The sequence below is a fragment of the Falco rusticolus genome, chromosome 1 (assembly GCF_015220075.1).
Source record: "Falco rusticolus isolate bFalRus1 chromosome 1, bFalRus1.pri, whole genome shotgun sequence".
Classification (NCBI taxonomy): domain Eukaryota; kingdom Metazoa; phylum Chordata; class Aves; order Falconiformes; family Falconidae; genus Falco; species Falco rusticolus.
Window position 1 is genome coordinate 88,023,497 of NC_051187.1, and position 27,496 is coordinate 88,050,992.

The 27,496-nt window shown below is 48.0% G+C and overlaps 1 protein-coding gene across 6 annotated transcripts in view; it reads left to right on the top strand.

Moving 5' to 3' along the window:
• Positions 1 to 27,496, top strand: part of EXOC6B (exocyst complex component 6B) — a 306,436-nt gene that overhangs the window by 277,102 nt on the left and 1,838 nt on the right. For 3 of the 6 annotated variants that reach the window (XM_037388258.1, XM_037388288.1, XM_037388273.1), the window contains 2 exons: positions 23,921 to 24,033; positions 26,273 to 26,284. In XM_037388258.1, coding sequence (XP_037244155.1) covers positions 23,921 to 24,033; positions 26,273 to 26,284 — 125 coding nt within the window. Of the gene's footprint in view, positions 1 to 15,563; positions 16,220 to 23,920; positions 24,034 to 26,272; positions 26,285 to 27,496 lie in introns of those variants that run through there. The other 3 variants (XM_037388268.1, XM_037388280.1, XM_037388297.1) reach the window with 2 other exon arrangements.

Sequence of the window (27,496 nt, forward strand, 5' to 3'; positions counted from 1 at the left end):
CCAGCCTGAAACCATACCAGCGCACGCTGTGTTGGTGTGTGCCAGGGGACCATGTCTCCCGAGATGTTCGCCTGGAGAGGCATGAGAATAGTAATAAGGTTAAGTGGGATTTGGTTTTGGTGTTTTTTTGTTGGTTTTTTTTTTAGGAGGATTAAGGATGGGTTCAGGCCCTACACCTTGGGAAATGTGTTGAATCTTTAGCCAGGAACACCTCCATGCCTCAGTTGTCCGTCTTCACATGGATGCTGATTTTGTATCTTACATCCTTTATTAAGATCTTTAATTTTGCATGGATGCAAGGTAGATGTAGCTGCTTATAGATGAACTTTGTGGTGGCTGTGCACCGGCTGTGATGGTCACGGCTGTTGTCTTGATCATAGTGGAGGGTCAGTAGCTAAATATTTGCCCTCCTCCATCTTTTGTTTCTGTCCTCTTCTATCAGGAATTCACCATTGCATTTGATATTGCTTAGTGGTGGAGAGCCCAGTTGCACCAGTTTGCTCTTCTCCAGTGTTGGCAAGGTATTCAAACAATCCTAGAAGAGGTGATGGAGGGGTGATGGTTGAAGTTGGGGTGCTTAGATTGTAAGAACAGATGGGATAACCCCTCAGGGAAAATGGAAGCCCTGTTATTTAATATGCTCAGATGTTCTTTTCTGGAGAAACAGCCCCCTGTTCAGAGAGGAGATCAGAAGAGCTGGATTTGTCCATATCTAGACTCTTCTAAAGAAATGCAGGTGCGACAGATGATTCCTGGATCAGCCTTGCAATAACAAACACCATAAATCCCAGGTGCACTGTTGGTGCAGAGGAGGGTACTCAAAGGAACAACTTGTCCCCAGCTTGGGACATCAGCTGAGGTCACGGGAACTGCTTTCCAGACACGAGTGGTGGACTTATGCTGCCGGTGATGGACTTCTTTCATGATGATGTTTCAATGACAGCTGTTCAGGATTCAAATGGAAATACTATTTCCCCTCCGGCTTTAAACACTGCAGGCTCAGTACAATGGCTTAACTGATGCTTTTGAGGAATTCAGTAGCTACTAAAACACAACCGGTTTTCTGGGACATTCCTGCCATGACTCTGAGTGTAGCAGAGGATTTCTGGAGGCGAAGGCAAGCGCTTGGAAGGTATTTGCACAGAAAATTGCAAAACTAAATCAACTCTGCATGCTGGTAGCTCTATTATGATGAAATGCATTGAACCAAAAAGTTCAGTGTTCTTGGAGGCTTTTATTGTGGTCAATGCCAGAAATTTCTGATTAATAAGGAAAACAGGATGGCTTCCTCCCTCTGAGGTGCTGAAATTAAAAAAAAATATGCAACAGGGATGAGGAAAAGCCTGGAGCCAGAGGACACAGTGGTAGCAAAAGAAAAGAAAATAAGAATAAAAAGTGCGTATCCCCCCAAAACAGTAGGGAGGGAAGTGGTTTCAAAAAGGCAGTGGGAACCTTCTTAGAGATGAGGTTGGTTTGATGCCCTCTTGAAGGTGTGCAGTTGGGTTTTCCGAGCATCTCTTCCAACCCTGATAAATATCTGAAACAGGGGAAGCAATGCTGTCCTGGAAGCAGCATCGTTAGGAAGTCTTGTTTCATCAGCTTACCCTTGTTTGGATTCTCTAGTGTCTAATAGAGCTGAGCTTTTCGCTTGTATGGTCTTGTCTTCTCTAGCTGGCCATCTGCTTTGGGTAAACAGGGAGAGGTAATTTCCCCAAGGAGTTGTCGAGGCTCTATCTTTGGAGATACCTAAAACCCAACTGGTGATGTCCTGAGCAAACCGTTCCAGCTCCCATGCCTTGAGCAGGGCCCAGGTGATCTTCAGGGATCCCTCCAGCCCCAGATACTCTGTGGTTGTTCTCCATGGGAGTAGTTCAGAGCTGCTCCAGGGGAGGTTCAAGCTGGACATTAGGAAACATTTCTTTACCAAGAGGGTGGTCAAACACTGGAACAGGCTTCCTGGAGAGGTGGCCGATGCCCCAAGGCTGTCAGTGTTCAAGAGGCATTTGGACAATGTCCTTAATAACATGCTTTAACTTCTGGTCAGCCCTGAATTGGTCAGGCAGTTGGACAAGATGACCGTTGTAGGTCCCTTCCAACCAAAATAATCTAGTCTAGTCTATGTTTACAACTGTGAAGTCTCTACTTGCCAGTTTGTATTTTAGGGAGATCAGGGATGGTGTAAGGATTGACCTTTGTAAGTATTAAATTGAATGGAGAATAACCATGTAAGCCTCATTTTCTTGAGGAACCCATCCATAAAGGGAGGAGATGGAAAGATAGGAGAGAAAAGCAGAGCAGCTTATTCACCGGATCCACATTTCATATGTTGTTGGCAGGAGAGTGGAATCGTGGGGTCAGCCCTGGGCAGGATTGGGGGCGAGGGGAAGAGGCTGAGAAGAGCCTAGGGATGCACTTGCAGTCGATGGATCGAGCCCTGAGTCTTGGAGGGGGTTTATTAACTTGAGCAATAACAAAGTTGTACCCAAAGGCGTTTTGATGTTGTGCAGACATTTACGTGAGGGTATCTGTGTTTTCTGACTGTCCTGTGTCCCTGCCAACTAAATCTGATCACCCTCTGCTGGAGTATTTTTTTCCTTTATAAATGTAGTTTGATAATGAAATAGAAACACATGGGGTTTTTTCCAAATACCATGTTAATTTAAAAAAGGCCTTTTTCATTAGACATTATATACACAAGGGCTACAGATTACAAATGCAGAAAATTAAATTGTAAACTACAGTTGAGGCCTTGGGGGGGAGAGTAATGAGAGATGCGAGCCCTCCCCTTTCCCCAACCTCCACGAGGATGCTCGCATGGAGGCAGGCTGGGGAAGACTACCTCCCTTCAAACTCTATAAACCACAAAGGATGGGTCAGATCTTTATCGGCTTTAAACTATGCTCATAGCTCCAGACTTGCTCAGTTTCCCAGAGTTAAATGGCTTTTGTACATGGATTTGAGATAAATTAGGGATTTTGCTTTTTTTTTTTTAGCTGCTGTTTCCAACTAAGCTATTACTAAAAAAAAAAAAGAAATCCATTCAGTTTCTGAGCCTAGATCTTAATTAATATTAATTATTGCAGTAAATCTGTCTCCATTTAATCCTTTCAGTGGCTGAAGTCCGTGGCTGTGGCAACAGGTCTAGGTACAGCAGCATCCTTCTCAGTTCTCTTAATAAACTGTCTGCTGCTTCTTAAGCCCCCAGGGAACCGCCTGTGCTTCCTCTCCCATGCGGTGTGTACCAGTTCCCCCGGCACACACTCCGTAATCCTCTCACCCTGATTATTTTTTTTAAATCCTGAGCTGAAGACACTCTGTGCCCTCTATTTCTTGCTTTCTCCCACAGCTGTAGCTTCTTACATTGTCTCTTCATCCTGAACCTTTTCTTTTTCTTATTTGAGATGCCCCTTGGCAGGAAGGATGCTGAATTACCCATAAGGTTGCCTGGGATATATTAGATGTTTAATATTGTCATTAGTGTCATAGAGGGATCGAGCATACCCTCAGCAGGTTTGCAGATGACACCAAGCTGAATGGTGCAGTTGACATGCCTGGGGGATGGGATGCCATCCAGAGGGACCCAGACAAGCTCAAGGAATGTGCCCATGTGAACCTCTTGAGGTTCAGCAAGGCCAAGTGCAAGGTTGTGCCCCTGCTTTGGGGCATCCCCCAGTATCTGTGCAGGCTGGGGATGAAGGGATGGAGAGCAGCCCTGCCCAGAAGGACCTGGGGTGCTGTTGGATGAGAAGCTGGGCATGACCCAGCACTGTACGCTCGCAGCCCAGAGAGCCACCCGTGCCCTGGGCTGCATCCCCTGCAGCGTGGCCGGCCGGGCGAGGGAGGGGGCTCTGCCCCTCTGCCCTGCTCTGGTGAGACCCCCCTGCAGCGCTACCTCCAGCTCGGGGGTCCTCAGCACAGGAGAGACGTGGAGCTGTTGGAGCGGGGCCAGAGGGGACCACGGGGATGGTCAGAGGCTGGAGCAGCTCTGCTGTGGGGACGGGCTGGGAGAGTTGGGGGGGTTCAGCCTGGAGAAGGGAAGGCTGCGGGGAGACCTTAGAGCACCTCCCGGTACCTAAAGGGGCTGCAAGAAAGCTGGAGAGGAGCTTTTGGTAGGACCTGTTGTGATAGGACAGGGAGTAATGGTTTTAAACTAAAAGAGGGCAGATTTAGACTAGATACAAAAGAGGCATTTTTTATGAGATGCTGGTACAGGCTGCTCAGAGAGGTTGAAGATGCCCCATCCCTGGAAACATTTAAGGACAGGGTGGATGGGGCTCTGAGCAACCTGATCTGGTTGAAGATGTCCATGCCCGTGACAGCGGGAATGAACTAGATGGCCTTCTAGAGGTCCCTTCCAACCCAAACCATTCTTTGATTCTATATAATATGTAATATAGTATGTAGTATAGTGTATTGTGTATAAGTATATAATATGTAATATATAATATAAAACATATAATGTATAACATATCATTATATAATATTATGTATAATCATATATAATTATATATATTATATAACATAATACAATGTAATCCTCTATCTAGTCTAATCCTTTCCAAACGACAGGAAGACCCAGGCAATCACAGCGCCTGCGAGTTTTGCCCATGCGTTTCCCCCCCCTCCTCCTCCCAACACTTTTTAAACCATCGAAAGAACTCACTGAAATTTCACGAAGGGTGGAAGGTTATTAAATTACTACAGGTTTCATGGAAATAGGATAAGAGGAGAAATCCAGCAAACGTTATCCCTACAGAGGGGCTGTGCTGAGAGCTCATGCTTTGTTACACCCAGAGAATACAGTGGGAAGGGGGTTTTAGAGATGGGCTAAGGTTCAAGCAGCGTTGGCCCGTCTTTGTATGAAAGTTGATCATTCGCAAGACATAAATTTATATAAAGCCATGCTTGCTTAATTTAGTGTTGAAAATTTGGAATTGAAACACTTGCTTAGGACTTAGGCCATGGTCTTTTTGATGAGCCCCTGGTTGACTCTGTAAATTACTTGACCCTGAAGTCCCATGTGGTCTAATTAAATTTTTTTTTTTTGGGAACTGCCAATTTTCAGCATGTCTGAAGCCATGGCTGGATTTTATTTGCTCATCTGTTTTTTTCCTGGAGCACTTTAGGGCTTAGCTCACCCACAATAACATCATCCCTATGCATGACAACGACCATGCCGCAGTATTTCCCGCGGCTTCTTTATACTCTTTGAAACTCCATTGCAGCTGCTTCTCCTGTGCGGTGTCTTCACCACCAAAGGGTTTTGCAGTGGGAACACGGACACATCCTCAAAGACTGCAGAAAACTGATATTTTTCCCCTTCAGTGATTTTCTGTGTCCCTCCAGGGTGAGAAAGCTGTGCTGCCCTGCATGGAGCAGCCATGGCTGTGAGGTTGCTTCAGGTGAGGAGGACGAGGAGGAGAAGTTCCTCTGGAGCCCTTCTGGTGGTTCCTTCCCAGGGGAACGTTGGACACAGACGCAATATTTAGCACTGCACACATCTGCGGTGAGGAGGAGGAGAATATCAAAAGCCTAAGGTTCTCTGGGCTGCTGAAAGCAGTGTTTTTTCCCTCTTGCCCATCACATCGCCTTTTTGCTTCTGCTTTAGGCGTCAGAGCAAGCCTTTGAGCAGGCAGATGATTAATAACCCATATGATTTCCATCTCCGCCGACATTTTGTTCTAAATCTTCTCAATCTACAAAGATTTTTTTTTTCTTTTCATTTTTACTGAACTCAGTAGCCCTGTAGATTGGTTGTACGATCAGCTCTTAAGATGTGCTTTCTTTCAAGCAGGGCTGGGGTTTTCGGGAGGCTTTGCTGTCTTCTCTGGGGCTGGCAGAGGGTGCAGGTGGACAGAGGTGTTACTTGTCTGTTGGTGGAGTACAGCGATATGCAGGAAGTCACGGATTCACAGACTAAATAAGTGATAAGATGTCATGAAAAATTTGTATTTGAGCACGAGGAAAGTTCAGCACGTGCCATAAGCTTGCTGGGCTTTTATTTATTTTTAATATTTTCTTTCTTTTTGAATTCACTGAGTAATTTATTCATGCTTCTGTCTCGGGAGACTGGGGGGGGGGGGGGGGGGCGTTCTGGGCCGTTCAGAAAACAAGCCCTTTTTAAAGAATAAAGAGTATCAGACACAGCCAGTGGTTCAGAGGGGAAAATCTCAAAGCAAGGAAGAAATGTGGGAGAAAGCATTAAGGCAGGAATGAAAAATGAGGCTCAAGAGAGGCTTGTTAGCAGCAGAGAGGGATGAGCAACAGCACGTGAACAGGAATTTCTCTGCGGAGTTTTGACATTGCATGAAGGTTTCAGGGGTGCAAGTAGCGCCGTGTACCCAACTTGTCCTGGGGTTGTACCTCTGGGTTGTCTTTGCTGGATCTGCTGTAGGCGAGGGTGAATTGTGATAGGGATGGATCCTGCTCTTCATGTATGATTTACAGCAAAGCTCTGGGGAGACAGCAACTGCAGACTCCAGGCTGGTTCTCCAAAACTACGAAGTTCACCAGAGGGTGAGAGCAATCCTGCTGAGTGGAAATTGTAGTATCGCTGGCAACTGGAAATGAAACCCTGCATGCGATTGCCTCCGGGGATGTACGAGTAATTCTATCCCATATGGATCAAGAGATGGGAAGAGGTTGGGTGTAGAGACAGCCAGGCAGACTCTTCTTTCTGACTGTAAATTTTCAGGTTAAGAGGCCTCTTTGCCTTTTCTGTTGCAATGTGCTTATATCCCGTTCTCTCCTTTTGTCTAAATTTTTTGATATTCATGTATTGCCTTTGATAGGGTCACTTAGGCGTCCTCTGGCTTTGATGAATACCCTGTCAGTGATTTATTTCCTTCCCATAATAACAGCATCAGCATTCCTTCCCATTCCTTTTCCAAACCCTTTTTCTTATTACCACTCAGTGCTTTAACTGCACGGTGCCTTCTGCCGTGGGTGCAATCAGCGTGGTTGCAGGTGGAAGTTTCTGCTGGAAATAACTGTCTCCTGAAAGAGTTGGGCTGAAGATGGGTGAGGACATCAGCTTCCTCTTCTGCAAATAGCACACAAACCCAGTTAAATTATTTTCGCGTTGATCAGCTCTTCGTAAGTACTCAGCTGCAGAATTTCTTTCCTTCTGGACCCAAAGCTTTGCAGTTCTTGGGAAGTATTAAAATATCCCGTCCACCCACAACAGAAGCCTGCACTTGCAAACATCTCTGTCTGCCAGTGGGAAACCTTGTGCCGGTATTTGCTTGGGAAATGAGCTGCTCAGTGGCTTGGACATGTCCTTGGGATGACATATGGCTCTTGTGAAGTTCCTCCTGTTGAGGAAGAAGTAGAGGTTATCAGTGTTGATTTAGGGGAATAAAAAGTCTTTTGAATCCCTGATAGAAGTTATTGTGAGATATGTAACTGTGATAACTTACTATCACACTGATGCCGCTTTGCTGGTGGTTTTTCTGGGTAAGCTTGAATGGAGGACAAGAACCATCTGCTGCCCTTCCAGCAGTGTCTCCTGGGCACTGAAAGGGCTGGGATCGCTCTTTTCTTGTGATTGTCAAGAGATTGGAAAGGACAGTATTAGTGCCACCAGAAGTTTCTCTTCTCTGGGCAGCAACCCTTAGAACGGAGTTGAGACTTCAAAATATCGTGGGGCTTCTGAATCCAGATTTTGTCATCCTAATAATGGGGAGAGTGTGGCTTGGACTGGCAGATGGAAAGCGTGTGTGGGACTTGCGGTTCTTTGATATTTTTGCCATAGATTTTGCTGTGCACTATCTCAGCTCCCTTTTCTGCAGAACAGCTTCCACCCTGGCTGTAACATTAGTCTAGCTTTTGTATTTCTTTAATTTTTTTTTTTTTTTTTTTGCTAACAATGACCTCAGCTGTTTGTTTAAGGAGTTCATAACCCTGTAAAAATGTTACAGCAACCGAAAGGAAGTTTTCAAGAAACCCTTTGGTCAGAGCCTCTGGCATTGATCCGCTGGGCTTCTGCTTTATGTTCCTATCAAACAATAATAAAATTAAAAAGAAAGGAGAAAGTAAACAGTTTGGTGTAAATAAAGACAAATTCGTCGTTTTATCCTTCCGTCGCTGTTGGAGGGCAGGAAGGGGCGAGCAGGCGGCTTGGCCCAGCTGCCTGCTCCTGCCTGCTGGGCTGGGCGGGCGGCAGCAATGGGGCAGCAAAGCGGCGAAGGAAATGCCCGTACCTATGGGTGAGCCCTGGTGTCTGAGAAACCTCAGGAGAAAGGAACACTTTCAATAGAAGGAAATCACACAGCGTGGTGTTGTATAGTACCAGCACCTGGCTGAGGCAGCCCCATCGTTTTGGGCTGAAATTGCCCAGGAAAGGGATGCTTGGCTTCAAAGTGAAGGTGCTGAGGCTGGACTTAGAGCTGAGCCCTGTTTAGTTTGGGCTTGAATGCACTGACATCATGGGAGCTGGGCAAATTCTTGAGGGTCCTGCTGGTTTTGAAGGGTTTTCACCACCTATGGCCACTGAAATAGTTGGGAGATGATGGGTCTGTCAGACCTGGAACCAGAAGTCTGGTGCCGAGATCTGGATGACAGTTCCTCAAGCAGATGCGGGTTCCAGTATGAGTTTTTATCTGCTTTGGCAAATCCCCCTCTTCTGAAATTACTTGTACATGAAATTACTCTGCTATTGTTTTCATTTTCTATCTTACAGTTCCCCCTTTTTTCTTGTTTTCCTTTTTTCTTTTTTCCTTTTTCTTTTTAGTTTTTCTTTTTTCTTTTTCTTTTTTTTTCTTTTTATCTCTTCCTTTTTCTTTTTTTTTTTCGATTTCATTTTTTCTCCTTTTTTTCCCCCCTTCTGTGTTTACTTCAGACTCACCAGAGCAGTTTTCTCCTGCCACATCTAAAATATCGCAAAGTTTTGCAAAAAAGATCTGCCTTTGAGATGCTGTTGATCAGTGGGACTGGGGGAGCATCAGGTTTGGGCAACACACCATGCAACCTGTCCTTAAATAGGACAGTGCCTTTTGGGATCCTAGCTCAGCCACTGGGAACCACTTGTACCCCAAACCCTCTCCTTGCAGCCCTAAAAGTATGCTTAAAGAGCAGATTTAACCCCAAAAGGGACATTCTGCTATTTTTTCCAGCCCTTCGCAAAGCCTCGTACCGCCTCCCCATCACCGTCCTGGCCACGGGTGTCAAATTCCCCGCTCCACGGGGACCTCGCCGTTGTCTGCTATCACCTTTTTTCCCCACGAATTGCTTTCTAATAGGGCGATAACTCTGCGTGCACATCGTAAAACATCTCTTTGCAGGATTTATACCCTCGATGTCAGCGCAAAGGGGATTTCGCAGCAGCGGTGTCTCTCTTTTCTCTCCTAACCCAGCTCTTGGCATCCGAAATCTGCCTTTGTTTATACCTTTTCAGGGCTGTGACAATAAGTGCAAGGCCATCCAGAGGTTAGTGTGACAGCGCGTAAGGAAAAGCCTTTGCTTTTGTTTTCAGATTCCTCCAAAGGTTGGGGTGTTTTTTTTCATCTCCAACAAATAGCCATAAATCCTGCTGGGTCTCACTGTGCCCAGGGCTGCCCGGCTGCAGCGCAAGCCCGGCAGATGCAATAGCAGGATGAAATGCTGCTTCACTTGGCATCCCTCCTGATGCTCAGCCTCGTCATCTCATCGTACTTAGTTACAGGAGAGTGTGCCCTGCAAGGTTTTAGGGTTTTAATTAATTGGAAGCTTGACTTGGTCACCCTGGGTATTTTCAGGAGGTTTTTCAGGATGCCAGAAACAAGCGTTGCATGCTCTCTGCACAAGAACACTGTATTTTTTTTCCTCCTACACATTACTTTCCTGCAAATTTGAAGTTCCCACCTGGTGGTCTGCACCCACCAAAAATGGAACAAGTTCAAATAATTCCAGTATTTTCTCAATAGGAAAGAGTTTCTGTCGGATGAAAGGTTGCTGGCCAGACTCCCAAACAAACCTGACAGGAGTGTGAATTTTAAATCCTCCTCTTTTAACTCTTCCTGAAAGCACTTTTTTTGGGGCTCGCCTGAAAGTCTAGAGCATGCAACCCCCCAAAAAGCATCAAGTCACCCAGTGCCATTAGCTGAAGCCCAGCAATTTTGTGGCTTTGGCATCTACAGGATGCTAATCAGAGTTCCTGAGGGCAGTTTGGTGCTATCCACTCAACCAAAAAAGAGACTTTTTTACAGTGTGGATGGAAAATACAAGGTGAAATAGTGGACTTCAGTTTTTATGTTCTCCATGGTAATTTATTAGTCTCTACAAGCCAAAGAAATACAATTATTTTTTTCCCAAAGTCAGGCATTACCAAATTCACTGATTTCTAACCTTCTGCAAAGTTGTTTTATTTCTGTGTTTGCTTTTAACCAAATGTTTCCTACCAGTCTTGTCTTCACAGCTGTTTTAAATATCCATTTGCTTGTGCGTCTGCCTCTCTGTAGAATACACTAAATGGCTCTAAATGGCTCTTGCTGTTTTCCAAACACTATTTCAGACTCTGGAAATATATATCCTGTGGCCTTATAAAAATACTTATAATCAGCCACCCAAATTGCCAGGTTATTTCATGGGCCAAATTAGTTTTGCAGGTGATGCCACTAGATAGGGGGAACGACGACACTTTTCGGGAGGACATCTCTGGGAGTCGGTGTCTTTGCAAACCCGAGCAAACCTTTGTGGTGGGAGCTGGCAGCATCTGAGGCCACCTCCTCCATTGTCTCACCCCTGCCCTCTCCATCCCCTGCCTTGGGCAGAGACCCCTGTGTCATCGGTTTCTTCTGCAGTGATGCTGGATCCGTCCTCTTCGGGCAGGCCCCTGCAAGCTGTGCTGGGGTAAGTCTCTGCACCTCGAACCCTGGGCTCAGCGTTGGGCCCCTCACGGCCAGACAGACACTGAGGGGCTGGAGCGTGTCCAGAGCTGGGCAGGGGCTGGGGCACCAGCCTGGGGGGGGCGGGGGGGTCAGCCTGGAGAGAAGGGGGCTGGGGGGGACCCGGTGGCTCTGCAACGGCCTGGCAGGAGGCTGTAGCCAGGGGGGTCGGTCTCTGCTCCCCAGGAACCAGCGACAGGACGAGAGCAAACAGCCTCACGTTGCGCCAGGGGAGGGTGAGATTGGGTGTGAGGGAACATTCTGCACCGAGAGGGCTGGCAGGCGCTGGCACAGGCTGCCCGGGGATGGGGGTGTCATCATCCCTGGGGGTGTTCAAAAACCATGTGGCTGTAGTGCTTGGGGACATGGTTCAGTGGTGGCCTTGGCAGTGCTGGTTAATGGTTGGACTGGCTGATCTTAAAGGTCTTTTCTGACCTAAACCATTCTGTGATTCTCCTGCGAGGCTGGTGTAGGAACCAAGGCAGAGAGGAGCCATGAGGACAGCAAATGGGGGAAAAAATGCCCATTTTGCTTAAAATGTTTCCCTAATGCTGCAGTACAGGCAATTTTTGGGCCCCCCTGCCCACCAAGCTCCCCCTTTTCTATCTGCTGGGACAAGGACATTTTTCTGGGTGCGGACCAAACCCATGGCAAGTAAAGGATGGGAGGCACAAAGCCCTGTGTTGGTGCCTCCATCACCCACCCATCCCAAAACCCCAGCTTCTGTTGTGTTCCTCAGATAATCCAAGATGTGTTCCCCTCTGCAAAGATTTTATTTTTATTTTCTATTTATTCCCATGTGCCACCCTGTCTGGAGGAGCCTGCTGTCTGGTGGCTTTCTCTTTCACCTTGAGCACCCTGAAGAACTTCATGTCACCTCCAAATGATGCTGCTTACCTCCTCAGCCCCTGCTCCTAATGTACATTAAAGAGGTCTGTAATTAGGAAAGTGGCATGTTTCCAGCCTTGCAAGCAGAAAAAGGCCATTTATCTAGCGAAGCAGCAGCAGAGCCAGCGCTGGAACTGCGTGGTCCCTGCTCCGAGCCTGGACCACCCGCAGGTACCTCAGCTGCCCTCCTGCATCCCACAGGTGTTTGAATCCTTGAAGTAAGCAAGCCCAATCTTTTTATTTCCTATATAGAAAAACCAAAGAAGTAATTCCAGGTCTGAGCCTGCCTCCTGCAAAGCCAGGCAAGGGCACTGCAGTGTGTTTTCTGTTTACAGTAGAGCTTAAAGAAATAAGCATCAGTTACATAGGGGGAAAAATGAGAACACAGTCAAATTGGACCCCAGGGCAAGGCTCACTGAGAACAATAGATCTGCTAAACAAAACCGCTGAGGATAAGGAGGAAGTTATCATGAAAAGCAGGGGATATATTAGTTTAGTTTTGAGTGTGGTTTTTTTTTTTTTAAAAAAAAAAAAAGGAAGGTATTTCAAGCACTTGAACTTGAGCATATCTATTTCGCCGCCCAGACACTCTCCCCTCGACCAGCCGAGTGACCTCTGCGGCAGGAATTGCCGCCGCCAGCACGGATGCTGAGCTCTCCCTTTCCCTACGTGTCAGCTGGGAGATGAAGAGGCAGCTGCCTCTGCCTCCCATCACACGTGTGTCTTGAAAATAAATGGCAGGATGGCGATGGGCTGCAGTGCTTTGCGTGAAAAGGGCAGCCAGAGTTTAGGAGGCCATGGCCTAAGAAAGGTTTCCTGCTGGGTGAAAGGACTGCCGGACCCGTTATTGCGCCTTGTTGCTTTTCTTATTGCTTTTTCTTGGGTCTTTTGAGCAGAAAGCCGTACAAGCCCTCCACGGGTCATCTTTGCTCGCAGAGGTACCTGGAGCCTCTTGCTCCTGCGGGAGCTGCTGCAGAGCCTGTATGCAACTCATTGCATGCAGAGGAGTGGGGGACAGCACAGATCTATCTCCTTCCTCTGCCCTCAGATAGCTGCTTCTCCATCTCCTGACCGTGCCGGTGCACACCAGGCCGGTTCCCAGCGGCTCCCAGCGTTTCCATCGCTCCCCCTGCCTCAGGACGATGGGAGGAAGCGCGCCGATAATGCTCATTAAATTTATAGCTGCGTTGTGCTGTAATGTTTAATCAAGGTTACGTGACTGTGCTGCCGCACAGGGTACAAGTTCAATGCAAGGTGAATCTTGTCTGAGATAATCTGAAAGTTCATTTGGAGGTGAAGGCAGCGGCAGCTTCTCAGAGACTGGCTGGGGTTAGCAGGAGGTCACCTCTTTTTTTTTTTTTTTTAATCCCCTTTTTTAATGTGTAAACAAAAGAAAAATGCAACTTTGCAGAGGACTTGGCATCAGCTGAGCAACAGGAAAAATAATTGTGGCATGCTGGCCCCATGGTGAGGTTTGGTACCCAGCAAGTGCCGGGCTGCAGGGCTCGGGGAAGGTGATGCTGGTGCCTTTAGGGACGGCAGGAGGGGTTTAATTCAAATGTCATTGCTTTTGTGTTCCATGGAAATGTGGAACCCTAATTGCTAAGTTCAGAAAGACTTCGCTGGTTCACCTGTCCCTGCTCCCCACTGCTGGTGGGAAGCCCTGATGGGAAAAACACTACGCAGTGCCCCTCACTGAGGTATCTGGGCATCACGTCCTGGCTACTGTTGGCACCAAGTGGGCTGTATTTGTCTGAGAACATGGCTCTGTGGTCTTCTGGGCAGACCCTGATCTCTGCAGGTACCTAGGTTTGCTGCTGAACTGTCAGCAGATAGGGAGCATTAATCCCTCCTGGCCCAAAAACTTTCTGGCTGCAAATACCTTCTCTGTTGATTAACGGAACATTTTCCCCTGGAAAGGTGGCATTTAAATTGTTTGGTTTTTTTTTTTTCCCTCTGATACTATAGGGTCAATGACGGAGGTGGTTTGCCTATAGGCTTATCTGGAGGACTGTGTGCTTTTCTCCCCTCTCAACCCACCTCCCTGCGTTTCAGGGTTTTTCTGGGTTTTTTTGTGTTCTTGTTAACTCTTCTCCTCCCTTTGTAAAGCATGCTGACCTGCTGCTGAGATATGGGGATTCTCCATGTTATTTCTTAACGTTTTCTTCGTAACCACTCATTTTGAAGTGTGGGTCAGACAGGGCAAGTCAGAGAGATGCATGAGGTGCTGTGCACCCAGACTATAGCCACAGAGAAGGTATTTCTGTGTACGAGGGGTACCTGAACACACGGTGCTGTCATCTCCCATCCACGGAGCAGAGGGTCTTTTCCCATTAGCAAATCCAGCTTCTCCTCCCTGTAATAGCTTCAAAAATGCTTCCGAGAGTAATTATCTACAAGCTGAGCACTTTCCAAGTGTTGCATCCCAAATTTAGCCCCCGTAACCTCAGATGCTGACCCCAAGTGTTTAGCCAGTCTCCATCCTTGCTGGGCAGAGCAATGGGTGCACCTCCCGGCTGTGCCCACCAAAGATCTGAGCCAGAGAGGCTACTGGGGAGGTGGGGGATGCTTCTAAAGGAGACATCTTTGCTTCCAGAATGAATCCGCCTTTGTGATGGTTAAATGGAAACGCAAAGTGTTATTCAATAGCGGTCCCTGGAGAATGGTCTTCCGAGGCTCTTTCATTTCTTTTGGCTGCTGCCCAGTATTGTCTCTTTGTTTTTTGCAGATTGTAGGATCTGGAGGGTAGAAATACGGTAGTCTTCTTTGGGCGGAAAGCACCATGCAAGCCTGTGAACCTGTGTGGAGAATTTGATGAGTCTAAATAATTATTTTTATGAGCGCAATTTGGCTACTAAATCCAGCAGGCAGAGCTTCCTTTTGTTCTTTTGGCCATTCATAAAATCCCCTGTCTGGGCAGTTATTGCTGGAACCAACTGATTTTATTTGAAACATTGAAATCCCAGTGGTTTTGTACCAAATAATTTTCATGCCTTGGTTTTTTTGGTTTTTCTTTTTCAAGCAGCATTGCACAGTGCATTGCCATGGTCAGAGAAACTTGGGATTTCCCTAGAATTCAGTTTAGCCTTCCCTGCAGGCAGGCTTCCAGAGAATGACTAAAGCCACGATCCTGCACCATCAAAGTCAGTAGGAGTGTGAACGAAGCTGGTAGGGACTTTCCAGCCATCTTCAGGACTGTCACCGTAACACGATATGCTAATCCTTGGCATCCACGCCCTTTGCTCTTGGGCTGCTTTGCATCACTTCTCTTGAAGCCGACAACCTTTCATGGCTCCTTCGTGTGGTTTCGTGTTGCAGGCTGGGAGGATAAGGTGGATTCCTCAAAGCCATATTTAACCCAAAAGGGAGTTTTTTGTTGTAAGCCGGAAGTGAGCTACAATCAGAAAGGCAATATTTTGGGGGTAAAATCGTGTTTGTTAAGATTTTAATGAGACCCTTGGAATAAATATCTTCTGAAAGAGTAGAGAAGTCAACCCATGTAATTACAGTGTTATTTCAAAGCAGGTGGAAAGCTAGAGGTTTTCCTCCTAATAAACGATGAACATTTGCAGATGGGAAAACAGAAGACCTTCTGCACACACAAGGCAGGCAGAAAACTTTCTGGAGACCTTACCTGGAAATCTGATGTAAGAAACACAAAAACCTATAAACAGGAAATAATAGGAATCTGAAAATAATCCAGACTGGACAGATTAGGGATTTGCTGGCCTCAGACCTTTCTCCGTTACATACTGTCCCATCTACCGTGAATCTTAACAGATCTTTCTCGTTTTTTCTGTTTCACCTCTGCAGATATAAGTAAACAGAGAAAAGAAGAAAAGATAAAGTTGCTGCCTTAACTTGCAAAATCAGTCCAGTTAAAATGCGAGATGTGGAACTTGGATTCAGTTCTCCTCCCTCCAGCGTGAGTGTTCAGGAGGAAGGACAGCCCTGGGTGGGATGTCAGCCCAGGAGACCTGGAGGGCTCATGTGAGCCTAGGGTTAGTGTGCCTTACAGAGAGGTCCAAGCAGGCTGGACAGCACTCTGATCTGCAGTAACTCCTAGAAATCCATCTCTCTCTTGCAGGCAGGTCTGGTAAGCACCTAAAATAAGAATAACCTTCCCTGTGCTCCATGCATGAAGATCCCTTGGCTTGTGCATCACGTTGGCTTGTGCATCACGTTGGCTTGTGCAACATCAGGTTACTGTGGGTGCTGTCCACCCCCTCACACAAAGTACACTCAGTACGTAGAGCAGATCTTAGTTTCCAGTGAAACTCATGACAAATCTGCTCCTGCTTTCACTTAGTCCACAATTTTACCCTCTGTGTCTTTCACAAGTGAACAAACAGGCACGATGTTCCAGTTCCTGGTGCCTTTTCTTCTCAGTATTGTCCAAACCCACGTCTCCCCGTGGGTTAGAGTATTTCTTTCTCTTGCGGTATTATGTTCCCATGAGGCATAATTGAAACCTCACCAAAATAAATTATTTTGGATGTACTTGTCTGTGGTTGCTGATGTTGGAAACTCTTTGGGCTTTTGTGCTCCCTAACAATTACCCGCTGGCTGGTGGTAGGGGCTGTTCAACCAGTGGTGGGGTTGGGTTGTGGGCAAGCTTAGGCGTGGGCAAGCTTAGGCATGGGCAAACTGGGAATTGGCATTGGTTTGAATTCAGTAGTTCCATGTGTTTTTATGGAGGTGCCCAGCAGGACCAGGTCTTACCTGGGTGGTTTCTGGTCCCACTGGAAGTGTCTTGTCCCTTCATACAGGTAGGTTTAGGTGGGATGATAGTAGAACCCATGCTGCTTTCCTCTGAACCTCTTGTCACTTTTATCCAAGGAGCTGTGGTGTTAAATGAGGTTTTTAATGAAAAGATATCAGTAGGTTTGTAAGCTAACAGTGTTATCTCTTGTGAATTGAAGCACGGCTGGTTTGTACAAGGTGTCAAGTTGAAAGCTGTTCATTCTGCATGATGTCCGCAACACAGACTGGGGAAGAAGTGCATCAGACTTAGGGGTTATAAGGATGGCGAGGGACAATAAAGCTTTTTAGAGCTGGGTTCAGATTAATTCTGAAAATATGACCTCCTCCTACCCCCAGAAAGCGAGAGCAGTTGCTTGTGATTGTGACCCTTGGCAGGTTTCAGGGTAGGAGTGCTACCTCCAGCTGGGAAGCCACCAAATCCAACTTAATTAACACTTCTCTGCACCCTGGCACCCAGGGGATGTAAAGCTCATCATGAAAACCTGACCATAACCGTGTGGCATAGCTGTCCCTTCCACGTTGATCTGAACCTCCCCCAGAAACCAATGGCAAGGAAGATCTCATGCACCCACTGTTGGCACCAGCTAGGCTTCTCCAGACGCCTGACTGTCTCTGCTTTTAAGTCACAGCAAGTAAACTCTAATTCCCTTAGCTTGGTTGGGTGTGAGAAACCCAGGATAATTGCATTTAAATTTGTTGAAACAGGTTGCGAGATTTGCCAGCTAATGGTCTTGAGTCGCCTTTCCCTTTTCATCCTTCAGTGTGTGTGTGCACGTGTGCTGATGGTGTTTGTTCTGTTTTTTTTTAATAGCAGTTGGTGCTTTACAGGAGGCATGTCAGGCAGGAACACCTTGCAGCCCTGATCTGGCCAGCTCCAGCGTGTGGTACCTGAGCACCACAGATAGTCAACAACTCCTAGTAGAGAAGAGCCTGTCTCCTGCTGTGCATGTGGTTGGAGGAAAAAGAACTAAAAGGGTAATTACTAGGTGCAGGGACACAAGAATTCCCTATTTTGGGCTTTTATGGAAGGGAAGGTTTAGTTCTTTACGGAATGTTTCCCCTCATGCCACCTCGTCACTGGTGGATCTGCTGATGCTCTGTTGGTGTTGGCAGAGGGAAGGCCTGTTCAAGCCATCTTGATGCTCTCTTTTGTCGCTGGGAGTAAATATCATGGTGGATAAGAGAAGGGATGTTTGTTTCTAGGATAGCCTCACAGAACTATAGAGCAGCCCAGGTTAGGAGGAACCCTAGAAGATCATCTGGTCCAACCTTTTGTGGGAAAAGAAGCCTAGATGAGCTGATCTAGCACCTGTCCCATAGTCTCTTGAAAACCTCCAGCAATGGTGACTCTATGACATCCCTGGAGAAGTGGTTCCAGTGAAAAATTATTCTTACAGTAAGAAATTTCTTTCTTATACTGAGATGAAACCTCTCCCATTGGAGATGTTACCCTTTGTCTTCTCCATGTGGTTCCTTGTGAAGAGGGAGCCTTCATCCTCCTTGCAGCCACCCTTTAAGTACTGGAGTACTGCAATGAGGATCCCCTGAGCCTTCACTTCCGCAGGAAGAGATCTAGACCTTGAAATAAAGTGAGAGTTAGTCTTCAGGATGGTTTCTCCTTTCACCATCCAGTTACTGTGTAGCCACGAGGCTTTTGTGCCAGACTGCATCTAGTGAGGGCTCTTTTATAAATACTGATAGTCTATTTGTGATTTTGGCTCTGCAAAGTCAGGATGTTAAAAGCAAAAGGGCTAGGGCATGAGGGAAGACACAGACATGATTGCAGGGGTGGTGGTGGCTGTTTTGACTTTAACAGGACCAAGGCACATGGCTCTTAGGCAAGTGAATCCCTTTGGCAGGGACTGAAAAAAGCAGAAAGTTTGCTTGCTGGGGAGCAGGAAGATGTGGTTTCCATTTCTGGCTGGACTGCAGGCTGCATTCATGTCTTGGAGCAGCTCCAGTTGTGAACCATTGCTCTTCGCTTTTAATTTGGATATGTTTTGCTTCAGTGGATGTAACATCGTGTCTGGTGTGGTGGCGATTCTGTCCTGGGAAGCTCATCACTCTGCTAACAGGGGATGATCATGCTCCTCTCCCAGTAGAGTTGCCCATGAGCCCAGAGCATTTGGTGCATCGCAAGTGATGGTTTCCTGCAGGTCAAAAACATTTGGGTTCAACTCCCTGTTCATGGATGCGCAGAGTGGTGCTGCATCAGCTCAGAAGAGGCAAAAGCAAAAAACAGAAGAGCCAGATGTTGAATGAAGACAGGGAATTCAGGAATTTTCATCTGTCATGCAATACCACTTGACCTTCGTATCTTAGGCTTGAGGAGGGGAGGAGAAGTCTCTAGGGCCGAGAGGATCCTGTATCTAGAGCTATTCCTGCAACATCATCCTGACTTCTCAGAGATAGGACAAGGGGGTTTATTTTCATCCTAGAAAACACAGGTCTCCTTTTCTGGCCATCTTATCCCTAGCCACCGCGTATCACCTACCAGGTTTGTGCAGAGCCCACTATGACACTGGTGCAAGCGTGCAGATGTTAGTGCTTTCTTTGATCTTGTTCCAGGGGTGCTGGCAGAGCTTACAGTCTGTGTTTTAAATCAGTTTGGATTCACATTACATGATTTCTGGCTTGGCTTAATGAATTTTATCCAGATTCAGTGCTCTTATCTCATTCTGTCCCACTTTGCTGTGCGTCTGGAAGGAGAAGTTTGCAGTTGCTGCAATGTCCCCATTTACCTTTCCTACCAGCATGCAATGAAGTTGCAACCATCCTTTCCCTGTATTTGATGGGAGGAGCGTAAAAACATGGCTCTGCTCTGAAAAAAGTAATATTTTTGAAGAGTCTGAGATGGTGGTATTACAGGGGGAGTGAAAAGTAAGTGTTTTTTGATGTAGAATGAAGGGAAATGGGGAGAAAGTGCTTCTCAGCCCCTGCCATGGGGATTCTGGGGCAGGACTGGGAACTGGTTCCCAGTTTAATTCTTTCTTTCGAGCATTACCCTTTCTTGAATCACCATTTGGGTGAAAGTTCATGTATGTGTATAAATACAAATATTATTTTTTTTAGTATCTTTCTTTTGGCAGCATATTCACAGCATTCTCAGTTTCTTTTATTCTATTTTATAAATATGTGCATGAACCTCTCCCTGCTCTCACAGCAAGATGCTTCTGGTGGTGCGGGAAGCTGCAGGTTCGCAACCCTGCTCTGTGCGCACAGCACGGCTGCAGATTTCTGAGCTTATTCCACTTTCGTATCGTCATGGTAAAAGCTCCTCTTTTTGTCGTCTCGTTCACCCCCCCTCCCCGCTACTTTTCCTTTCCCCACAGCGTATGTGCTGTCGAGTTTGATTTATAGCCTTGAAAAGGAGACTCTAGTTTGAAGAATTAATGGTATTTGCATATTTTATTTGGAATCTCCCCCGGCAGGCCCGCTGCAGCCCAGCACCGCTGCGCAGGCGGGTTTTTCCTTGCCTTTTTTTTTTTTTTTTCGGTCATTCAGATTTAGCAGCAGAGGTGAAAAGTTTAAACAGTAAAACTAATAAAACCACATTTATGTGACAGATAAATTGTTTTGAGACAGCTTGCCCTGAGATGTCAGGTTTCCTCCTGCCAGACCTCTCTGCTACAGAGCACGACCCAAGGCAGAGCCCTGTGAGCACCGGCAATGCCAAGCACTGTGCCAAAGGTGCCGGCCCCAGCAATCCTCGGACCTGCCATGCTGGCAAGATGGATGTGGGCAAACAGTTGTAAAATACACAGGCTATCCGTCACTGTCGTGAGCCGGCTGGGGGGAGCCTGGCTCTTCCCAGCGCTCGGGGAAGGTCCAGCCTGGGGTGGGAGCGCATGTGGGATGGGGCGTCTTTAGAATCATAGAATCATTCTGGTTGGAAAAGACCCTTAAGATCAGCCAGTCCAACCATTAACCAGCACTGCCAAGGCCACCACTGAACCATGTCCCCAAGCACCACAGCCACATGGTTTTTGAACACCCCCAGGGATGATGACACCCCCGTCCCCGGGCAGCCTGTGCCAGCGCCTGCCAGCCCTCTCGGTGCAGAATGTTCCCTCACACCCAATCTCACCCTCCCCTGGCGCAACGTGAGGCCGTTTGCTCTCGTCCTGTCGCTGGTTCCTGGGGAGCAGAGACCGACCCCCCTGGCTACAGCCTCCTGCCAGGCCGTTGCAGAGCCACCGGGTCCCCCCCAGCCCCCTTCTCTCCAGGCTGACCCCCCCGCCCCCCCAGGCTGGTGCCCCAGCCCCTGCCCCAGCCCCTGCCCGGCTCTGGACACGCTCCAGCCCCTCAGTGTCTGTCTGGCCGTGAGGGGCCCAACGCTGAGCCCAGGCCCCGCGGGGCGGCCCCACCAGTGCCCAGGGCAGGGGGATGGGCGCTGCCCCGGCCCTGCCGGCCACATCGTTTCGGACACCGGCCGGGACGCTGCTGGCCTCCTGGGCCACCTGGGCACGCTGGGGGCTCATGCCCAGCCGCTGCCGACCAATATCACCAGATCACTGGGGTTTCACTCATGTGCTTATTGCACTCAGTGATGTGTGCAGGTGGAGCTACCTGAATGGCATGATGATGAGAGTAAAGAATTCATAGAATCACAGCATGGTATGGGTTGGAAGGGACCTTAAAGCCCATCCAGTCCCACCCCTGCCATGGGCAGGGACACCTCCCACCAGCCCAGGTTGCTCCAAGCCCCATCCAGCCTGGCCTGGGACACTGCCAGGGATGGGGCATCCACAGCTGCTCTGGGCAGCCTGTGCCAGCGCCTCGCCACCCTCACAGGGAAGAATTTCTTCCTAATATCTAACCTAAATCTACCCTTTTTCAGTTTAAAACCATTGTCCTATGTCCTGTTACTAATGGGCAAATAAAAAGTCTGTCCTTATCTTTCATATAAGCCCCCTTTCTATACTGAAAGGGCACAATAAGGTCTCCCTGCAGCCTTTTCTTCTCCAGGCTGAGCACCCCCAACTCTCCCAGCCTGTCTCTGTGGCAGAGCTGCTCCAGCTTCTGACCATCTCCGTGACCTTCTTTGGACCTGCTCCAACAATTCCATAAAGTATTTCACCTCGACCGCCCCTTCAGGCTGGTGCCAGTGTGGTGGAAGGTGTGGTGGTGCATCTTCCACACCAGCAAAGCCCAGCAGCCTCATGCGGGAGAGCAACGTTGCTTCAGCCCAGCTGAGTTTTGGTGAGCTGGAGCAGAGCTGAAGGAAAGCTGTGGGATGGGGGTGGCCGTCATGCCAGGGATCGTGTACGTGTCGTCTGGCCCTGGTTGAAATGGCAAGCGTTGGCTCGGGCTCCTGAGATGGAGAGCAAGAGCTGAGCTGCCCTAGATGGCCATTCATCTGTTTTTTGCTTTAGAATCTCCCCATGCTGGATTAGGCACACTCTTTCAACGTGCATGGAAGGTTTCTCCAAGCCCTCTCGTTACCCATCCTCTGAGCTCCTGCACGGCTCCCTGAGCCTCTGCTGTCCTCTGTAGCTTCCTGTTTATAACACCTCCCAATGTTTTTCATTTCATCTTCTCCTAACCCACTTCTAATCTTCATCTTTGTTATTTCGGTTCTTCTTTTGTCCCTTTCTCCTGAGGCATTATTTCCACTCCTTGTGGATGGCTACCTGGCCCCTCGATGGTCTAACCATGCCCTTTCTGCGGCAATAACTCGTGCTGCTTTGTTTGTGGTTTGCCAGAGGCACGTTCAGCTCCCCCCAGGCCACCAGCAAGAGGATTTCAGTGCGTTGTGGGGGGATCTGATTTAGCCTGTACAACCATGCCACTTCCCCCAGCAGCCAGCAAACCCGATAGAAATGTTTTGGCCCCGCTGTGCTAGATGAAAAGAGCCTGTGAAATCATATTTAAGGTTGTCTCTTGATGGTGCCCCTTGGAAAAAACTCCTGCCAATGATGTTCAACCCGGGTTTGTAGTTAACACAATGGACCCACCGTACAAAGCCGCGCGGGACTGCGGGCTGGAAAAGCCCTCTTAGGTCTCGGCTAATCCGTCCCCCCCACCAGCCAGGGGATTGTTCCCGACAGCTTGTTTTCTTTGCCCTGACCTACATAGTCAAAAAGAATCTTGTTGCACATTTTTGTTTTGTACCTTGAGGTCTCGGAGGAGCTAAATCCCCTTCTTGGCAGGGTGGGATGTGTTGTTAAACAGTGCTGGAGCCTCCAGGAAAACCATGGAGACGTGGGGACAATGAGCCCTCTATGGTCCTTGCTTGGCCGTGGGATGGTCCTCCTTCTCCATGCTTCAGCAGTGGGTGCTGGGACACACAGACGTGGGCGATGAAGATGTCCGTGCACTTGGCAGCCTGTCCTGCAATAGAGTGGTCACAGCAGCTCTCTGAGGCAAAAGGTTGATGGCAGGGGGGGGAATGCAGCTGCTCTTAATTAACCTGTTTTAGACGATGGAGATGAAGGCTGCACCTCATACATCCTCAGCTGTGATCTGCTGGGTGGATGGAGAGACAAGTCCTCTTAGGGGTGGGTGGGTCCTCGTGTGGGACAGACGTGGGAGCTGCTGTTTGGGTTTGAAGGAAAATAAGGATGTGAAAGGTGAGGTGGAGGAGGGCATTTAGGAAACCCGGTCTGTAGTTTGGTCATCCCTCACCTGAATCAGCTGGGAGCAATGGGGCACTGAGGGGGCCCTTTGCAGAGGTGAAGGGCTTCAGGTGCAAATTTTATGGGTCTGGAGCAGGGACCGTCACAGACAGCTGAATTAATCTGCCTTTGCCTTACCCTGCTGCCAGGGGCTTGTGGTTTCTCTTACAATTGTCTGGAAACTACCTGGGACTCCCAGTCATTCACCCAAGATGAACCCCTGAGGTCCTGAATGGGTCCCACACCTCCCCAGGGAGCTCTCATCATTAGAGATGCTTACAAAGCGCTTGGAAGATGTTGAGGTGTAGCAAGTGTGATGAAAAAACCTTGTGGCGTGCTTCAAACAATGCTGGGGGTTACTTGGGGACAGAAGAATTTTAATTGTGTGGTGACTCTGACCCCAGAAGTGCCCTCCTGCCACAGCTGCGAGCATCGGGGCGCTGGGGTTCTTTGCCATACACCTCATTGGGCTCTCTCAGTCCTCATATCCCCTGTACCACTAGTTCACCCCCAACGTGGAGATAACGTAGCAGGAATGCACTGTGGCTAAATTAATACAGCCCTACATAAATTAACATTAAATATTAATAAATTTATAATTTGATATGAATAAGTTAATAAATATTAGCAAGCTAATATTAAATAAATTAATAAAGACTACAAACCATTTTTTGTCACTAACTCTACCTGCCCAGGATCTTTTCCAGCTTTCAGATAAACCACCTGCTCTCTCACCAGCTTTTTAATATCTTGTATCTGTTTGTTTTTTCTTTCCGGTGGCTGCTTCAGCTCTTAGATCTGTTCATCCAGTGGGACTGGTCAACATATTTGGCTGACTACGGGCAACCCACGTGCAAGTATCTTCGCGTGAACCCGACGACAGCCCTCATCCTGCTGGAAAAGTGAGTGTGGGTCTGGACACCCAGGATAGTTTTCATCCCCATCTCGCTCTGGGCAAGCGCGTGTTTTAGTAGCTCATTCCATCGTGTGCAGTGCTGGGATGGAGCAGCCTGGGGAGCAGGAGGCTCCTTGTGATCCAAGGAGCAAAGATTGCCCCCCTGGGTGGACAGTGGGAGGTTAAATAGAAAAATCCTGGTTTATCCCATTAACCTGAATCCCAGGTTTTGTACCAAAATGCATTGACTTGGCTGAGAGTCTGTCTTCTTGCTTCACTTGTTCAGCAGAGTTGTCTTTGTCTTACTACAGAACTCCACTGTAAAGGTATCTCAAGCTCCTAAAATAATTTAAAATTGGGGAGCCTGCAGGTACATGTAACTTCCCTGAGTCCGTCAGTGTTGTAAGAGGCATTTGGACAGTACCCTTAATAATATGCTTGAGCTTTTGGTCAGCCCTGAAGTGGTCAGGCAATTGGATTAGATGATTGTTGTAGGACACTTCCAGCTGAAAATATTCTCACCCTCTCCCTCTCCTTTCACTCTCTTGGATCCAGGAAGAGGCTCAAGTGCTAAAAAGCCCAGCTATGGGACAGGGACGGTGCCTTGAGGTGGCTGTGTGCTCTGGGGATTGCCCTTAGCAGGGACATGTGCTTTGATAAGGCTGAATCTGAGCCTCTTTGAAGCCTGTAGCTCATATGCTTTGCACAGCTTCAGCCCAAACCCTGCAGATGCCAAGGAGTAGCGCCGGGATGTGCCGGGCAAGCACCACATGGCATCTGGAGAGCTTTGGGATCCCTCCTGAAGCACAGAGAGGCTTGTGCCAGTCCTACAAGCCAGCAGCAAGGAAGGAAAGCTCATGAGTTTGCTGCAGACCTGAGGAGTGAGATTTGCTTCACTTGTAACTCCTCTAGTATGTGGGAGAGAAGTGCCACCAGGCACCCACCCTGCCCATGGTAGGAGGTGCCCCAGCTGACCCTTTCTCTAGGTCTCACTGGGAGGATCAGCCCTACTCCTACCCCCTCTGCTAGCATCAGACCTCACAGCTGGTCTTCCAGCTGAGCTGACAGAGAAGTAACCTGCCAAAAATTATAATTAATAATTTTCCAAGCAGCTCATGCCGTGGGCACTCCACTGCTAAGACTTTTATGGAGGAGCAGGCAGGATAAGCAAACTGCAATTAGATTTAGTTAGATTTACCGTGAAATCAGACCCTGAGGAGGAATTTGAGTCATTTTTTGGAGTACCTCTCTCTATTGCTGGCAGAGTAGGAGCCAACTAGTTTAGTGTTGGGGCTCTGCTTTTAGAAGACCCACCTCTTCTGAGCTTTGGAGTCTGTATTATCTGCCGCCCACCTAATCGCACCGCCGCCTCCTCTTCTGCTAATTTCACAGCAACTCATGACATCCAGGTGTTATCAGTATGGTACACAGACTAAACTTAGGTAGCTACCGTGTGTAAAGCACTTTTATACATTACAACAATGTTTTTATATACGTATTTATAAGTGTTGTGGAATAAGCTGTGTTATTCGCAACGTATTCACAACCCGACATCCATGATGCAAATGTGTGAGGTATATTGAGAACTATCAGTAAAATGGTAAAATAAAGAGCTGTCAGGTATCTGAGAGCTGGGACATGAGGCAGCTGGAAGAGCTAGGGAATTGGAAGCAGGCAGTGAGCTGGGAGCTGTGGCAGTTGCTGGGAATGCAGTAGGACAGGAGGGCAGCTCCATGCTCCTGGCCTTTCCCCAGGTAGTACTCGAGCATGCAGCATCCATGCTCAGTGGTGGTATTAAAAAGCCACAAACCCCAGCTCGGCTTGCCAGCCTTCTCTCCAAAAGGGATCTCATTTCAAGGCCCATCTTCATGTATCCAGTTTGCTTTCTGGAGGCAGCCCCAGTGGTGTCACCAGGTTGGCACTTGCACCTCCTGCATCCTTGTGGCGTGGCATCACTGGCATGGCATCACCTGCATGCTCCCGTGGGCTCTGCCCTCTCCCCGCTCAGGCTTCAGGCCCTCTGGGGATTCTCTGTGCGTCATCCACCAGCTCCCCCAAGACTCTGCACTTACCTGGCCATAGCTTCAGGCACATCTGCTCCCCTCCACACTCCGAGCCCACCTCTCCAGCCCTCTCCCTAGGCAGCCAAGCTTTGCCGACAAGGCGACGTGAAATTCTGATCCGCTGGTTCATTTTGTAACCTGTTTTCATCATTATCTCTTTTCCTAATCACACATCTCTCATAGGATATCACGAGTGTAAGTATGCTGCTTGCTTGGGCTTTTACCCTCACCTTGCAGTGACTTTATTGTTTGATTTAAATGGAGCACTAAATGATCTAAATGCAAGCTGTCTTTGAAACGGTTCCCTCCGGTAACTTTATCGTCTCAAATGCACTAATTAGAGCTAAAAGAGGAGCTTTTACTCTGTTGCTTTTTTTTCTTATAGATTAATTTAAACAAAGCTTGTCTCTATTGAAGGTGGTGTTTGTTGACAGGAGTGGGGACAGCGCTGAGCTCTCTCTTTCCCTTCTCTTACTTTTAATTTTTGCACTAACGCACAGGGACCACATTACAAACCTAGGCTTGGTTGTCACAGGGCTCTGCAGGCACACACTCTAAAGAAATAAAAGCATCAATCCTCCAAAGAGCTGCTTAGCTGCTCAGAAGCATTGCCTCCCTCTTTCAGACCTGATAATTCGTGATCTTTGGATGCACCGCTTGATCTGGGATGGGGTGCTTCCTATAGCCGAATGCTGGAACTGAAACAGGCTGGCGTTTCTGAATGCCTTTGACACCAACCACAATGTGTCGACTCAGTGTCCGTCTGCAGGGCTGCGATGGCAGAACCAGAGCTGGCGTGGGCTCCCTGAGCAGATCTGCAAGCTCAGCCTCTCCCAAGGATGCCATTCCCAAGGATGCCTGGTCCCTGACACAGCACAACCCGAATTCTGCAGGATTTTGTCCCCTGTAGGCAACTTAGTTCGTTAATACTTAATAACTTAGTGCCTCTACCTTCAAGTGATGCCTGGAGGTACCAACAGCTCCCGTCCCTCCCAGACACTGGTCCTCCCTTTAACAGATCCACCTGCATGGGTTTGTTATGGGATCAGCGCTCCGACTGTAATGCTTTTCCTGATCCGGTAGCTTTATTCATGCAACGCCTTTCTAATCGTTCAAACAGACATGAAGCTTTTCTTGCATACAGCATGCATTACTTCATAAATATTTCATGGACCTGAACAGCTCCCATGGGACTGGAGATGGCTTCGAGGATGCCCAGGATGAGGGGGCTCTTAGGGCAGAGGACGCTTTGCTGTAAATTCCCCATGCGTTACCTGGGGGTAACTGCAGCAGGCAGTGATGGAGAGTGATGGGTACAGCGCTGGGTGGAGGTTTCTGAAGGTACAGGTTTATTTCCAGTGCCTCTGATGTCCCCATATAGCCTGTGAAAGGCAAACAGAGCTCTCA